General features: G+C 65.0%; 3 protein-coding genes across 3 annotated transcripts; 1 reads left to right on the forward strand and 2 right to left on the reverse strand.

Moving 5' to 3' along the window:
* Positions 1-267: 267 nt before the first annotated feature.
* MNEG_7860 (hypothetical protein) lies at positions 268-6,081 on the forward strand (the record flags this gene model as incomplete). The annotated part of the gene is made up of 14 exons (XM_014043665.1): positions 268-372; positions 846-935; positions 1,306-1,472; positions 1,905-1,981; positions 2,266-2,399; positions 2,595-2,685; positions 3,013-3,041; positions 3,362-3,478; positions 3,905-3,968; positions 4,355-4,433; positions 4,765-4,846; positions 5,175-5,291; positions 5,585-5,662; positions 5,983-6,081. 14 exons carry the CDS (start codon positions 268-270, stop codon positions 6,079-6,081), a joined length of 1,329 nt encoding a protein of 442 aa, XP_013899119.1.
* A 1,870-nt stretch (positions 6,082-7,951) lies between these two features.
* On the reverse strand, positions 7,952-10,253 carry MNEG_7861 (hypothetical protein; the record flags this gene model as incomplete). The annotated part of the gene is made up of 5 exons (XM_014043666.1): positions 7,952-8,010; positions 8,378-9,029; positions 9,224-9,586; positions 9,780-9,959; positions 10,164-10,253. The coding sequence occupies 5 exons, from the start codon at positions 10,251-10,253 to the stop codon at positions 7,952-7,954; spliced, it is 1,344 nt and encodes a 447-aa protein (XP_013899120.1).
* A 3,145-nt stretch (positions 10,254-13,398) lies between these two features.
* On the reverse strand, positions 13,399-14,109 carry MNEG_7862 (hypothetical protein; the record flags this gene model as incomplete). Its single annotated transcript, XM_014043667.1, has 2 exons — positions 13,399-13,721; positions 13,965-14,109. The coding sequence occupies 2 exons, from the start codon at positions 14,107-14,109 to the stop codon at positions 13,399-13,401; spliced, it is 468 nt and encodes a 155-aa protein (XP_013899121.1).
* Between the last annotated feature and the right edge of the window lie 54 nt (positions 14,110-14,163).

The raw sequence follows: 14,163 nt of genomic DNA on the forward strand, positions 1-14,163 counted from the left end.
ACTCTCGCAGCAGACAGGCGCGCACACAGAATCCCCCCGGCCCCCCGCCCGCCGCCGCCGCGTCCGCGCCTCGCGCCGCGCGCCGCGCGCCCCGCCCCCCTGCCCTATCCCGAGCCAACCTCTGCAAGCACACCAAGCTGCTGGCTTTACCTTCCTTCCACAACAAAGTCTACATTATCAAGCGCCAAAGCGACCCGCTGCACCGGCCGGGACCCCCCTTCACCAACATCTTGCGTGGCCCCGCAGGAGGCGGCGGCGGCGCTGGTGATGAGCGCGAGGAAGCGCGCCCCCGAGTCTGGGCGGCGGCTGATCGACTCCTTCCTGGGGCTGCACAACCAGCTGGTCAAGCTGTGCCCCTGGCAGCCAGTTGGGGTGAGGGGGGCCCCCGGGCGAGGGGTTGGAGGGGGGAAAGGGGAGGTGGGATTAAGGGGAGCAAGGGAGAGGGGGTTGAAGGACCTGGGGTGCTGGGCGTCTGGCACCTTGCGGTGTGTGTGGGAGGGGGCGAAGTGCGGGGGCGGCTGGGAGCAACCTGGGGTGCGGGAGAGTTGGTAGCCTGCGAGCTCGACGCTCTGGGAAATTCGGTGTTGACCTGGGGTTGTGGTTGGGAGCGGTTGGGGTGCCCCATCCCCACCCTCCCGCCGCAACGCCCTCATGCTGCCAGGCGCCGCTACAGCCGCCGGCACGCCGGCTTCCCCCACCCCTCCTTACGCCGCCCCTCATCCCCGTCTTGCCCCATGCGTGCGCAAGCGCGCGCGTGCACACACACACACACACACACACACACACAACACACACACACACATACACACACTCTCACTCACTCACTCGATAACCACCACCCGCAGACCAAGGCCAATGTGCGCCAGGCCAGTGCCAAGCGCGACTTCCCGAAGCTGTTGGGCCTGCTGCCCCTGGAGGTGCAGGTGCCAGTGCAGGTGAGGGGGCGCTGGGGGGGGGACAGGAGTTTGACCGGGGCTGACCGGGGTTGACCGGGGTTGACCGGGGTGCACAAGACTGTTGACTAGGGCGTGAACGCGGGGTCGACCAAGGCTTGACCGCGGTTTGACTGGGGTTGACTGGTGTTGACCGGGGATGCGACCAACGCAAGCTGGGTGCTGCGGGGTCCACGGGCAATGTGGCGTTGATGAGGCGGGCGGCGTCGGGGCCGCAGGACATGCCAATTCTAGTGCTTGGATAGCTAGTGCTTGTGCGGGGTGCGGACGCGCCCCGCTTGAAGCCTCCTCCATCCTACCCGGTGCAACAACTCCCCCCCCCCCCCCGCCCACCACACACACGCACACACAGGCGCTGTTCTCGATGCCGCTGCCCCCTTCTGGCGGCAAGGCGGGCGGCGGCGGCGCCCCTCCCCCCGCTCTGCTGGTGCCGTCCAGCCCCACCATAGCCGGGCTGCAAGACGAGGTGCTGCTCATGACCAGCCTGCAGCGCCCCAAGAAGATAACATTCGTGGGCAGGTGGGGGGCTGGGGAAGGGCCGGACAATTTCTCGTGGTCTGCCAGGGGGGGGGGGTCTGGAGTCCAGGGGGTTGGCAGAAGCGGTCAGGAAGTGGGAGGAGAAAAAAAATTGGGGGGCGGGGTGGAAAGAGGTTGGTGCGCAGGGAGGAGGGGTTGGAGAGGCCTGGTGGATGGCGGAGCTCCACCCTCGTGGTGGCTGTAGTTGCTCGTGTAGGAGATTAATGAGGGCTGGAGTGCTTCCCGTCGGTCGGGTTTGCTTGTTTTTGTGGCAGGGGCTGCTCGGCAATGGGGCCGGGCCTGTCCCCCCTACTGCCTCGTCCCGGTCCCAGAAATCAAGTGGCACACGCACCTGGACCCCCCAACATGACAACCACACAAACACAAACACACATATGCACACAAAACCCCAAAACCCGACACCCCACGGCCCAGTGATGGCGGCCTGTACCCCTTCCTGGCGAAGCCTAAGGATGACCTGCGCAAAGACTACCGCCTGATGGACTTTGCAGGTGATCCAGGGGGCCTGGTGATCTGATATCTGGGGGGCCGCAATCCGAGGGTACTGTGCCTTGTTGCAGCCTGGGAGAGGAGGATCTTGGCCAGAGCCACGTCACGACGATGATGCAAACAACGCCGCTTGTCCTCACCTCAATAAGCTCTGCGTCCCCTAAATCAGAGCAATCCTTGATACTCTGAATCGTATCACATACAAATCCTAAATCCTCCACTTCAAGCATCTACCCCGCACCTTGCCCCCGTGCCACCTCGTCCCCAACCCCCACCCTGCTGCCAGGCGTGCTCAACGCGCTGATGGCGCGCGACCCCGCCGCGCGGCGCCGCTCCATCGCGCTGCGCACCTACGCTGTCCTGCCCCTGGCTGACGACTGCGGCATCCTGCAGTGGGTGGACAACCTGGTGGCCTTCAAGGTGGGGCGAGAGAGGTGGTGGTGGCTCTTGAGTGTGGGGGTCGCGGCTGCTGTCGTTGGCGGGGTCGCCTCGTCTGGTGGGGGAAAGATTGGACGTGGGGGGCAAAGGTGACGCGTGACTCATGAAATACGGGGTGCACACACAAACACTTACACACGCGAGTACACACGCGCACGCACACCCTCACGCGCACAGTCAGCGTGCGAGGAGGTGTACACCGCGGAGAAGCTGTACAACCGCCGCCAGACGCCCACCCAGATCCGCAAGCTGTACGACGGATTCCAGGGTGAGGGGGGGGGGGGTAGTTGAGTGGGGTTGGTGGTGTGTGCGGGGGGATGGGGCGAGAGGACCAACTGCATGAAATCAGGGTGCGGAACCGACGTTTCGAGCGTTGCCGTGGGGGAAGTGGACATTGCGAGCCTTGGGGTCGTGCGGGGGCAGGCTGTCGCGTGCCGCCTGATTGGGACCCGGGGCATCCCGCAGGCCTCTGGGACTCGACGGCGCACTTAACGGCGGATCGCCGGGCGCTGCTGATGCTCAACACTTGCACGATCCCTCGCCGACGACACCCCCCCCCGCCTCCATCGCCGCCACCCTCTGTCTTGCACCCCAGGCACCCGCAAGGCCGACCTGCTCGCCAGCGTGAGGCGCCAGGGTGTAGCTGGGGGCCCCTTCAGCAACCACATCGGGGCAAAAGGGACAACGGGCAGCTGGGCGTATCAAAGCTCTGCTCGCAGAAAGGCCGCAAAACCGCACCCCGTGGCCAGCCCGCCAGGGCCGCTGCCAGCAGGGGAGGGCAACGCACGCCAAAGCCAAGGCGCCCGTCTTGCTCGTGCTCCGGCCTTGGCCGTGCCCCTTTCACCTCCCCCCGCATTTCTTGTACCCCTTGCACCCCCTGCCACTCACACCTCCCACCACCCACAAAATCCTTACCCCCAACACCCACTCCCCGCACCCCGCAGGTCCTGAGCACCCTGCCGCCCCGCATGCACAAGTGGCTGCTGGCGCGCTTCCCAGAGCCGGGCGCGTGGCTGGCAGCACGCCTGGGCTTCACGCGCACCGCGGCCGCCTGGAGCATGGTGAGGGGTCGCCAGCCGCCATAGCCGCCGCTGCTGCCGGCCACCTTTTGTCCTTTTTGTGGATGAGCCGGTGGGGCGGGGGCACACGCAGGAAGCGGAGCGGGTCTGGGGGCACCGCGAGGTGCGTTGCATGGTTGCCGCCCTTCATGAACCTGGGGCAGGCTTCGCATCCCCCCTTGTGCCCGTGCTTGCCAAAGCCCTGGCGCCCGCCCCCCCCCCTGGGTGCCCCCCACTCCACCACACTCACCCACTGGGGCCGGTCCCAGCCCCGTTCCCAGCCCAATGCTTGCTGTGAGCTAGAGCATAACAGCCCAACCCACCTCGACCTCTACTCATCTTCGCACCCCAACCCACCCCTAGCGAACCCTATCGCACTCCTCCCGACCCCAATCCATCCTTCAAACCATCACCCGACCTCACCCCCAGGTGGGCCATGTGCTGGGCATGGGTGACCGCCATGGGGAGAACATCATGATCGACGCCACCACGGGTGAGCAAGGGCCGTTTTTTGGGGGGCGGTGCGGGCAAGGGGAGGCGTTTGGGGAGGTACAACACGATGGCAAGCCACGCTGCGCCTGAGGGATGTCACCTTGTGATGGAATCCGGCGCAGAGCGGGGCAGCGCGCGCCTGGCAGCCTCGTCGCCTGCCACGCTGTGCACCAGCGTGCGTGCCGCATGCGGCACGGCCGCCCATGCGCAGCCCACGCCGTCGCGGCAGGCAGGGGCATCCTCACACAGCCTGTCAAGCCGCGGCTGCACTGAACCCCTGTAAGACCTGCACCTGCTACCCGCCCGTTCGTATAAGCTCACCCTGAAAGCCTCTTCCCCTCCCCGCCTGTGCATGGTATGGTCCCACCCCGTTCCCCCTGCCCCCAGGTGACATCATGCATGTTGACTTTGGCTGCCTGTTTGACCGCGGCCTCACCCTGGAGGTCCCAGAGATGGTGCCATTCAGGTGGGGGACCCCCGGGGGGCCGAGCGGCGGTGATGGGGGGCGGTGTTGGTAGGAAGCAGTGCGGGCATGGCCGGTGTTGTGGCTGAAGCTTCCGCCCTCGTGCGGCTGGCGGCGGTGCGGCAGCCTCGCGGAGCGCGCGCGTATGTATGCGTGCACGTGCGTGTGTGTGCGTGTGTAGTCACGCCTGCGGCTGCCTTTTGAGGGGTGACGCCTTCGCCAGGCCAGATGCCGCTCGCTGCTGTCCTCCCCTGCCCCTTTGGCGCCAAGCCCTACCGCGCGACACCACACGTCAGCCTCAAACCCCCACTCCCAACGCGCACCAAACCACCAGGCTGACCCAGAACGTGGCGGACGGCTGCGGCGTCAGCGGGGTGGAGGGCGGCTTCAGGCGCGCCGCCGAATTTACACTGCAGGTTTATGGGCTGGGGGCCCCGGGACAGGGTATGCGGGCCTTAGGGGCCGGCAGGGACGACCCGGCGGCACCGATGTGCCCTCCTGGCTTTGGCCGATCCTCTGGCGCAGGCTGCGCTGCGACCACCGCAAACAGTCGGAAAAGCACAGGCGCTCCACCCATGCTTGCGCACGCACGCGTTCTCCCCGCCCTCCTACGCACAAGCTGCCGCGCAAACCTCCAAGACATACACAGCTGCGCACATGTGACAGCACACCCAACTCACAACCCTGAAACCCCCATGCCTCACGCGGTCACGCCCCCCCCCCTCGGACCACCCCCACCCCCAGGTCCTGCGCACCAACCGTGGCGCCCTCATGACGTGCGCGGAGACGTTCCTGGCAGACCCCCTGGTGGAGTGGACCAAGCAGCACAGGGGCGCGGGACAGGAGCTCGACAACCCCATGGTGGGCCGCCCCACGTGTGGACAGCGCGCGCGTGACACAGTGGGCAGGACGCGCCGCGCACGGCATACGGTCATCTCGGGCCCGCCGCCCGCAACGCCCGGATTTCGCTCCGCCCGCTTGCCGTGACGCTTGGTTTTGCGCCAGCGCTTGTGCATGGATTGGACTCTGTAACGCCCATGCGATCACGCCGGCACTCAATGCACACACGTACACACACATACACACGCACACACACATACACACACACGCACGCACACACACACACAATCTCCCCCCTCCCTACACCCGCGCAGGCCAAGGACGCACTGGCGACGATCGAGGGCCGCCTTAGTGGGACTCTCCTCGGCGTCGCATCCATACCCACCAGCCAGGTGCGGCCGCCAGGGCAGCGGCGCGGGGTCAGGCATGGCAGCCCCCGCAATCCCGTGGGTTTGCGCCACGCCACGCGTTGGCTGCAGCCGACATCCCAGGTCACACGGCAGACCGCCGTGCACAATACTGTCTGCACACGCCCATGTGCGCAAGCGTGCGTGCACATTTGCTATCGCGTACAAGCATGCATGCAAGGACTTACAATTACGCACGCTCATGCACATCCCCTCTCCCCAACGCACACGCACACAACACACACACACACACACACACACACAAACACACACACACACCCACCAAAACACACACACACATGCAGGCCCTGTCAGTGGAGGGCCAGGTGGCGCGGCTGATATCAGAGGCGGTGGACCACGAGAACCTGGGCCGCATGTACATATGGTGGATGCCCTGGTTCTGATGGCATCGAGTGGTGACATCACCTGAGAGTGTGGTGACATCACCCAGGTGGCAGACCCGGATACAAGGGGACTGCCCGCAGGTCGCCTGGCGTGCGGCGGCGGGCGGCGGTGGTCTGTTCAGACTTGCTTAAGAGCTTCAGCCTGTTTGCCTGTGAGAGCATTTTTGGGTCTGTGTTTGCAGGGCTGTACAGGTGCAGGCCAGAGTATTGGACAGGGTACCACAGCATAGCGTCGCGTTCAAATGAGTGTGTTGTATGTTTTGTGTGTGATTTGTGTCGCGCTTGGGCGCCTCCCTCGTCGCCTCAGGCCGGTCGTGTGTCAGCACCAGCGACCCCGTGTGGCGGCAGCGCAGCGCCGCCTGCTGTGCAGTGCCAGCACGTGCAGGCACACGCCCCCAGCCACTGCGCCGCACGCAGGGTCCCCTTGCCACGCCACCCAGCGTGCAAGTCGAGCTCCAGTGGGCAGGAACAACCAAACCTCGGAAACCAAACACTATAGTATATGTAAATCCCAGCAACCCTGTGGGACGTGTGCGGGATGCGAAGAATTGTGCGGCAGCGCAGTGACTCTCATGTGACGTTTCAGTGTAACAAAAAGCCGTGCGTTGTAGCGTGTGGAGGCCGCAGCGCATCCACCTGCTGGACTGCCAGCTGGGCAGCGCGCGCACGCATGCGCAGCCGGGCGTGCCCCTCCTTCGGAGATTGGATCTGGGCTACAGGCGCAGAGGGAGGGGGAGGACGGGGGTGAAAGAGGCCGCGTGGCAGGGCTGCCGTGCGCGTGTGAAGGTACGGTACGGCGAGCGCAGCGGTGGGGGGTGGGGGTCCCATTGGCAGGGAATCCACCGCACCGGGGGGTGGGGGGGGCCATGGCCGCACCGATGTTTCGTGCGGCCCTCCCACCTGCCCTGCGCTCGAGAGCTACAGAGCAACCCTCTCCAATTACGCCAGTATCTTGCTCAGCAACGGCATAGTTGCAGCTACCTTGGATCAGCGGTGTTCAGCTAGGAGACACCGCCTGTTGCTGAAACTTGCGCACGGACCGCATGAACAGCAGTGCGATCATCGCATGATGGTGCGCATTCAATCACGCCAAATTGGCCAGCTAATGCCCAAGAAAGCATGGCACTCCCAACGCCCCCCAACGCAGGGGGGGGAAAGTTTCGACCACCGTTTGACCGGTCAACTGTGGGCGCACTACACAGACTCGCAGCCAAAGAGAAGCATCAACGCCAAGCTGTACCCGCGTACTCCGTTCATTAGTGTGGTTGACTGCGGCTTGATTGCGAATCACAAGGGACAAGGGCAACCGTGTGTGGTGCAACCGAGAGTTGCCCTTCCTGGTTTGGTGCGCCGCTCCGCATGTGTGTCTTGTGCCCAGTGCCACGGGCGCAATTCAGCTCAGCGCTGCCCGCAAGGCGCTTGCTAGTTAACAGCGTACTGACCACCAACGCACCCCTCAGCAGGCTTGTTGTGGGATGGGGCAAGGCGACAAACTTGACTAACTTGGCGACGCAGCGATGATATGAGTACCCTTGTGTGACACCCCTTGTCGCAGCCCAACTCCCAGGAGTCATCATTGAGTGTGCCGCAGTAAGATCAATATAGAACCAGCAACTGCGTTACACCCATCGCACTCGCACGGGCCGCGCGCAGCCAGGCCCTGTGTGCGATCTGCTGCGGCCCAACTGCACCCGACTGCGCGGGCGAGGCGCACTCCCCCGCTCCGCCGCTGAGAGCAGCTGCTGCCGCTGCTGCCGCTGCTGCAGCTGCTGCTGCTGCCGCCGCTGCCGCTTCTGCTGCCGCTGCTGCTGCTGCTGCTCCTGGTGCTGCTGGACTTGATGAAGATGATCCGGATGCTGCCGCTGCTGTGCTACACCGATGTGTTGTGGTCTCCGCGGTGGACAGAGGCCGCTGGCCGCGCTCCGCCCCCTGCCAGACGGCCCGCAGCGCACCAGCCGTTCAACCGCCTTCGATCCCGGGGCCACTGCACCGCCGCCACCCCTGCCGCCACTCGTGCCGCCATCTATGTCAGCCTCGCCTCCGGCATCCGCGGCCCCAGGATCGTCAGGCGTGTTCCCGTCACCCCCTGCCTCGGCGCCGCTCCCAGGCTCCTCTATGAACACCTCCCCGTCCTCCCCGCGCGTCAGCACCACCCTCTCCCCAGCCCCCAGCTCAACCACCTCGCGCCGCAGCTCAGGGCCGGCCGGGCGGGGCCGCGGGCGGCCAAACAGCAGGCGGCCCGCGGCGCCGGCCGCAGCGCCCAGGAGCGATGCGAGGGGTGAGGGGGCGGCGTCACCTTGCGGGCTGCTGCTGATGTTGATGTTGCTGGTGCTGCTGGTGCTGCTGCTACCGCTGTTTGGCCTGCCGGGCAGAGATCCCACATCTGCTGCAATTTTCACACACTCCTCTGTGGCACTAGTGCGACTGTCCTGCAAGCTGCCGCCGCCAGCTTTTGGCGCATCGCCAGACGCGCCCTGGCCCTCCGCCTTGCGCACAAAGCTGGGCGGCAGCGCCTCCGCCATCCGGTCGGCTGCCCTGCTGCCGGCGTCGCCCCTGCGGCCGCTGTTAGCCGACAACGGGTCCCCAGCCAGCAGCCCAAGCCCCTGCGCCGCCCGCAGCTGCGGCAGCGGCAGGGGCAGGCCCGCCGGCCACGCGCCCGCGGCCGGGGCGGCACCAACCGGCGCGCTGGGCGCGTCGGCGGGCGCGCGCTGGGGGCGGGGCTCTAGCTGCAGCGGCTGCACGTACAGGACGGCGTCCCTGCTGCTCCACCAGCCCTGGGCCGCGCCCGCGTCAGCGGTGGATGCCGCTGCTGGGGGTGAGGCGGGCGGCGGCGGCGGCTGCGGCTGCTGCGGCGGCGGCGCCTGCTGCTGTTCGTAGTAGCCCGCCATGAGGCCTGAGTCCAGGAAGCCCTGCTGCTCGTAGAGGCGGATCGCAGGGGTGTTGCTGGCCTGTGGAAGGGGGGTGCAGGGCAGCGAGGGGGCGCCTCTTGAGACGCCGTGCGCCAGGCTCGCTGGCGGGACGCAGCTCAGGGGCGCTGATGCCAGGATGGTGTCATGCTAGGCGGCAGCCAGGGGTCCGCGCATGGCCTCGCTCATAGGAGAGGCCCTCAATGGGGGGAAGGGGGGGGTGGGAGCCATCACACCTGAACGTGCAGAAACATCGCCGCGCACTGACGGCTGCGCGCAAAGGCGCGCGCCCGGGCAAGCAGGCGCGTCGCGACGCGCCGGCGCCGCCAGCCGGGCAGCACCCCCAGCAGCACCACCTCTGCCACCAGGTCCTCCGCGGCCTGGCAGCCCTGTTCGCGGTTGCTGCTTTCCGTGCCTCTGCTGGTTGCTGCTGATGACGGGCTGTCGCCGCTGCGGTCCACGGGGTTGCTACTGCTGCTGCTGCTGCTGCTGCTGCTGCTGCTGCTGCTGGCGGTGGTGGTGGTGGTGGCGGCTGCGCTCCCAGTGATGCCGTTCGCGACACGCTGCCGTTCGATCGCTGCTGTGAGCAGCGCACTCTCCTGCACATGTCCGCGAGGCACCAGGTGCAGACGCTGTGCCGGCTGTGCACACCACGGCCAGCAGCACGGCTCCTGGTTGCCGTGCCGCACATCGCTCGCAAGCACAGCTCACAACAGCTCTGTGCGCAGTCGCAGACGGCCCGGTCCCAGCCTATCCCTTCCCCACGCCGCACCCAGCAAACCCCCCACCCACCTCGGGAAACTCCGACACGCGCCCCACGGCCGCCGCGACAAAGCCCAGCACGCGGTCCGCGGCGGCGCCGGCGGCGGGGCCTGCTGCCGTCGCGGCCAGGCAGTACCAGCGGTCGGGTGCCTCCAGCAGCGCCTCCAGACGCACGTCGCGCCCGAAAGAGAAGAGGTCCGCGCAGTCCTCCTGAGGGGAGGGGGGGGGGGCGCGGCCAACGCGCAGGGGTGGTGGTGCGCGCGGGCTCGAAGGGACGAGGCGCCCCCCCCCAGCATCTGGTTTGGCGTGCGGCCAAACCAGCCCGAGGTCGCGGGCACGCGCCCGCTCGCTGTTGGAGCAGATCTTCGTTGAGTTTGCCCCTAATTCTGACATGCAGGGTTTATGACACCTCACCTGCAGCTGCGGCAGGTCGTCGCGCCTGAGCAGGCGAAAAACGATGCGTGCGCTGTCAGGAGCAGCCCGCTGCTGCGGCGTGGCACCCATCGCCGCCGAGTCCGCCAATGGCCGGTCCCCGTGAATTTTACTTGCAGCCGTGAATCACCAACGCCCCAGAGGGTGCAGATTGCTTCACTGTTCTGCCCACCGCGGTTCGTACGTACAACGAATGAGATCACGCTGAATTAGAGCAGCAAAAAAAGACTCACCACCGGCACAATTACGAGTTTTAGGTACCGCAGTCAGCCCGCGTGAACAGAGCGCGAGACAAAATCGCGCGATTGCTGCGGCGTCACTTTGCCAACCAGAGGTCACCTCGCCAGGTGGGCGAGTCGGAAATCACAACTCAGCAGCCACTGGTACGCACCAGCAGCCTGCATAATGGAGCCTCATGAAACACGCTGAGGCATGAAGCTGAGATATCACACAAACACAATCCCTGGAAGTCAACTCACTGAGTTGACCACCCGTGTGTGCGCCAGCGGCGCGGCCGCTGGTCGTGCGTGTGGAGCCCAGCCCATTCACAAGTCACGAAAAATCATGCCAAAGAGCTTGACCCCATTTTTCTCAATCCCGACCCACTCGCAGGTAGCAATCTGAACAACGCATGCGATCCAAGTTTAGCAGCCCTCGCAGGACACAAAATCAGGATTGAGGCACGAATACGGTGGGCAGGCGCGCAGCTTGAGCCATTCAATGGGGCCAGGTGAGGATGGTGAAGTTGCAATGAAGGAGCGGTGAGATTTTAATCCCTAGTGGTTGAGCTGTCCTCTCACACCTACCACTCCTTACGGATTTCAACAGGTGCCCTCGCAAATAGCAAGTGTCTCGGACGCATCGAGACAGCTGCAGCTCGACCCCACCGAGCATCGCACGGAAGCTTGCTTGTTATTGAGTGCCACATCTGTCCTTGCCGTCTGCCAGGGTTGTGTGGCCCCCATTGTGCTGATGTCCGTGCTTGTCCTGTTTCGTGGCTGCCCACAGTATCACACCGCCAAAGTTCAGCATCCAGGACAAGCATGGGCTGCGGGTCTCGCGTGGCCAAATGCGGGCGTCGCGCGATTCACGAGCGTCCGCAGCCTGCACGGCGGCACGGGGCCATGGATTCACCACGGATCAAGATGGCTGCCACGGCCACGTGCATTATGTGGCAGTCGAGTCAGAGGTGGCACGCTGGGGTCACAGATTCCACCTCAACCAGAACAGACTGTTAGCCTGGATGAAAGAGGGCGTGCTTGGTTGCGTGCAAGCGAGGCAGCCCAGGGTGGGCCTGCAGCTAAGACTATGAAGCTGGGACTGTTGCCATTGTTCGTGTTGCAGGCCTCTCCACGGATTGTTGCTGGTGTCGCCGAGGCTCTCACTGCGAAATCTGGGTGCCCAAGATCACGATGCGCACGCTGCCCTTCACGCCGTGGCGCACGCCTCGGCTCATGCCCTGGCCAAGTGCTTTCAGGCCATCTTTATGACGGGCCTCGTCGTGCCCACGGTCAAAGCCACAGTCACCGTCGGGTCACAACTGTCGCCCATTCGTGCTCTCAAAGTGCACGTGCTTGTGATGTGGGTATAATACTCGGAATTAATTCAGATCAAAGCTTAGCAGCGGTGGGACAGCGGCTTGGCTAAGGCACCTTCGCGGAAGCCAGTGGAGCGAATGACGTCGGGGCTCACTCAACAAGTGAGTGTGCATGCTCTGGAGTGCCGCTTTCGCCTATTGACGGTGTTTTGATGTCCCTTGGGCGCAGCTAACAGCCAAAAGCGCGGCTGTCTCGCTCCCACTCTTCCAAAAGGCTGCGCATTCGCAAAAGGCTGCACCGCTGCACTGCTGCAGCACTGCGGCGCCACATCAAACAACCGCTGCACTGCTTGGAACGGCCGCACGCCACGTTGCCATGACAGAGTTTCCAGATCTGGTGGGGCTGGACGGGGCTGAGGCAAAGCGCCGTATCGAGGCTGCCCACCCAGAGTTGAAAGTGCAGGTGGGGGCGCGCGCCCCGCACAGCCGCAACGATGTTGATGTCACCTCAGGGCAGAAGCGGCGCTCTGCGTGGCACGCAGCGCATCCGCCGCGTGCTGCCTCAGCTCCCAGCCTCAAAGCCTCGCTTTGTGCCGCTCGCTTGTGCAGCTGTAGGTGCGCAGCGGGTCCGCGTACGCCGCCCGACTTGTGCCCGCTACCCTTGCATCTCGATCCCAGATCATACCCAACGGCAGCTGCGTGACGATGGACTTCCGCACAGACCGCGTGCGCATCTTTGTCGACGATAGCGGCAAGGTCGTGCGCCCGCCATGCACGGGCTGACGCTGCAGGAGGCGGTTCCGGCTGGTGGGCTCTCAAGGCGCAGGCGGTCCCGGCCCAGCGAGATCTTCAGGGGTCCAACTGCCATGTGTGCGCGCCGCTTGGGTGCAGCACCAGCCGCACAGCTGCCGGTGGGCCGACAGGGCCCGGAAGGTGGTGCAGAGGTTACAACGGTTGGGCATGATCAAGCTGTCGGCAGGTTCTAGCGGAGGGAGCAGATGCATATCTAAGGGGCGTGTGTGGGGACATAACATTAGCCTTGGTTGAACGTGTGCGCATGCGTTGGTGGGTGGATGAGGCGCGAGGTGTATGCCGCGCTGGTTTCCGCGCCGGGCCGCGGCGTGAGGTCAGGCGGAGGACGGACAGGGCCAGCCGATTGACGAGGCGGCGGCTGGTGTGCGCGGTTGCAGCGCGGGCCGCAACACAGCACCCTGTGCGGCGGGGCTTTGCGAGTTGATCACGGGTTATTTAAGGCCTGCAGATGACCACACGGAGCCGGAATGTGAATGTATCGGTCCTAATACAACGGGGGTGCAGGGGTCCTGATATCACGGGGATGAGGCCATGATGAATACTGTGACGCAGCACATAGCAGGGATTGGCCGACCAGGGGAACATCCATGTTCCAGCCTTTGCGGCTGCAGCAGAGGTAGAGAGCCAGGGCGCAAGTTCTTTCTTGACAAAGTTTGGCTGCAGGTAAGCGTGCCTGCTGGCCTGCAGCTACTGCAGGGCAGTCTGCACCATAGGCACTGCGGGCCCCAGGCTCCATACGGGCCACGAGTGTGGGGCCTTCCTGGGGAGAAAGTCTTGTCAAGGCCAAGAGTGTTGTATGCTAAAACAACCCAACCGAGACCCTGATGAATCTAGACAACTGATCAATATCATCGCGATGGATGTGAATCAAGCGCAGTCTTTGGCTCCTACTGCCTGGACTGCTGCTGGCACCAGCGGCAGGCGCTGCGGCGGGCCCGGCGCGCTGTTCCCAGGCGCGGCCGCCGCGCAGCCGAATTTGTGCTTGGTGGCGATCATCGCGGCTGTGTCTGCGGTGTCTGCTGAGTCGAACTCGGCCATGAAGGCCTCTATGTGTGGGAATACCTCTGTCTTGATGTGCCGCCCGATGATGGGGCAGAAGTGGCCGTAGTGGTGGCGCGTGGTGCCGTAGGCTGGGCCCAGGAACAGGAAGCGGCGGTGCGGCCCTCCAAACAGGTTGATCGTCTTGAAGGCTGCGAAACCATTGGATAGCAGACAGTGGGTGGCGAGGTCAGCAGTGCTGGGATGAGCCGGGTCTCGCCCGGCACATGCTTGGCCAGGCATGGCAGGCCTCGATCATGGTGTGCAACAGCAAGCAATCCAGCCGCCCATGCTCGCCACGAGCGGCCGCCTCCCTACGCTGCTGCGACCCGTGCCCTGCCTCAAGCGGCGCCCTGGGCAGTTGCAAAGAGCCCCGTTCCTTGCTCCCAGCCCACCTCCTGCTGCGGGGCAGAAGAGGTCCTTGTCGCCGTTGATTGCAAACACCGGCGTCGTGACGTGGGCCAGGGCCTTGGGGTCGGCGTACTGCAGGGGGGGGGGCACACACGGGAGTGCGCATGAGAGAGAGTGTGTGAACGACATACGAGTGCGCTGGTGTGTCACTATGTGAGAGTGCGTGTGAAGGTTGTGTGTGTG

The sequence above is a fragment of the Monoraphidium neglectum genome (assembly GCF_000611645.1).
Source record: "Monoraphidium neglectum strain SAG 48.87 unplaced genomic scaffold scaffold01432, whole genome shotgun sequence".
NCBI classification, from domain to species: Eukaryota; Viridiplantae; Chlorophyta; class Chlorophyceae; order Sphaeropleales; family Selenastraceae; genus Monoraphidium; species Monoraphidium neglectum.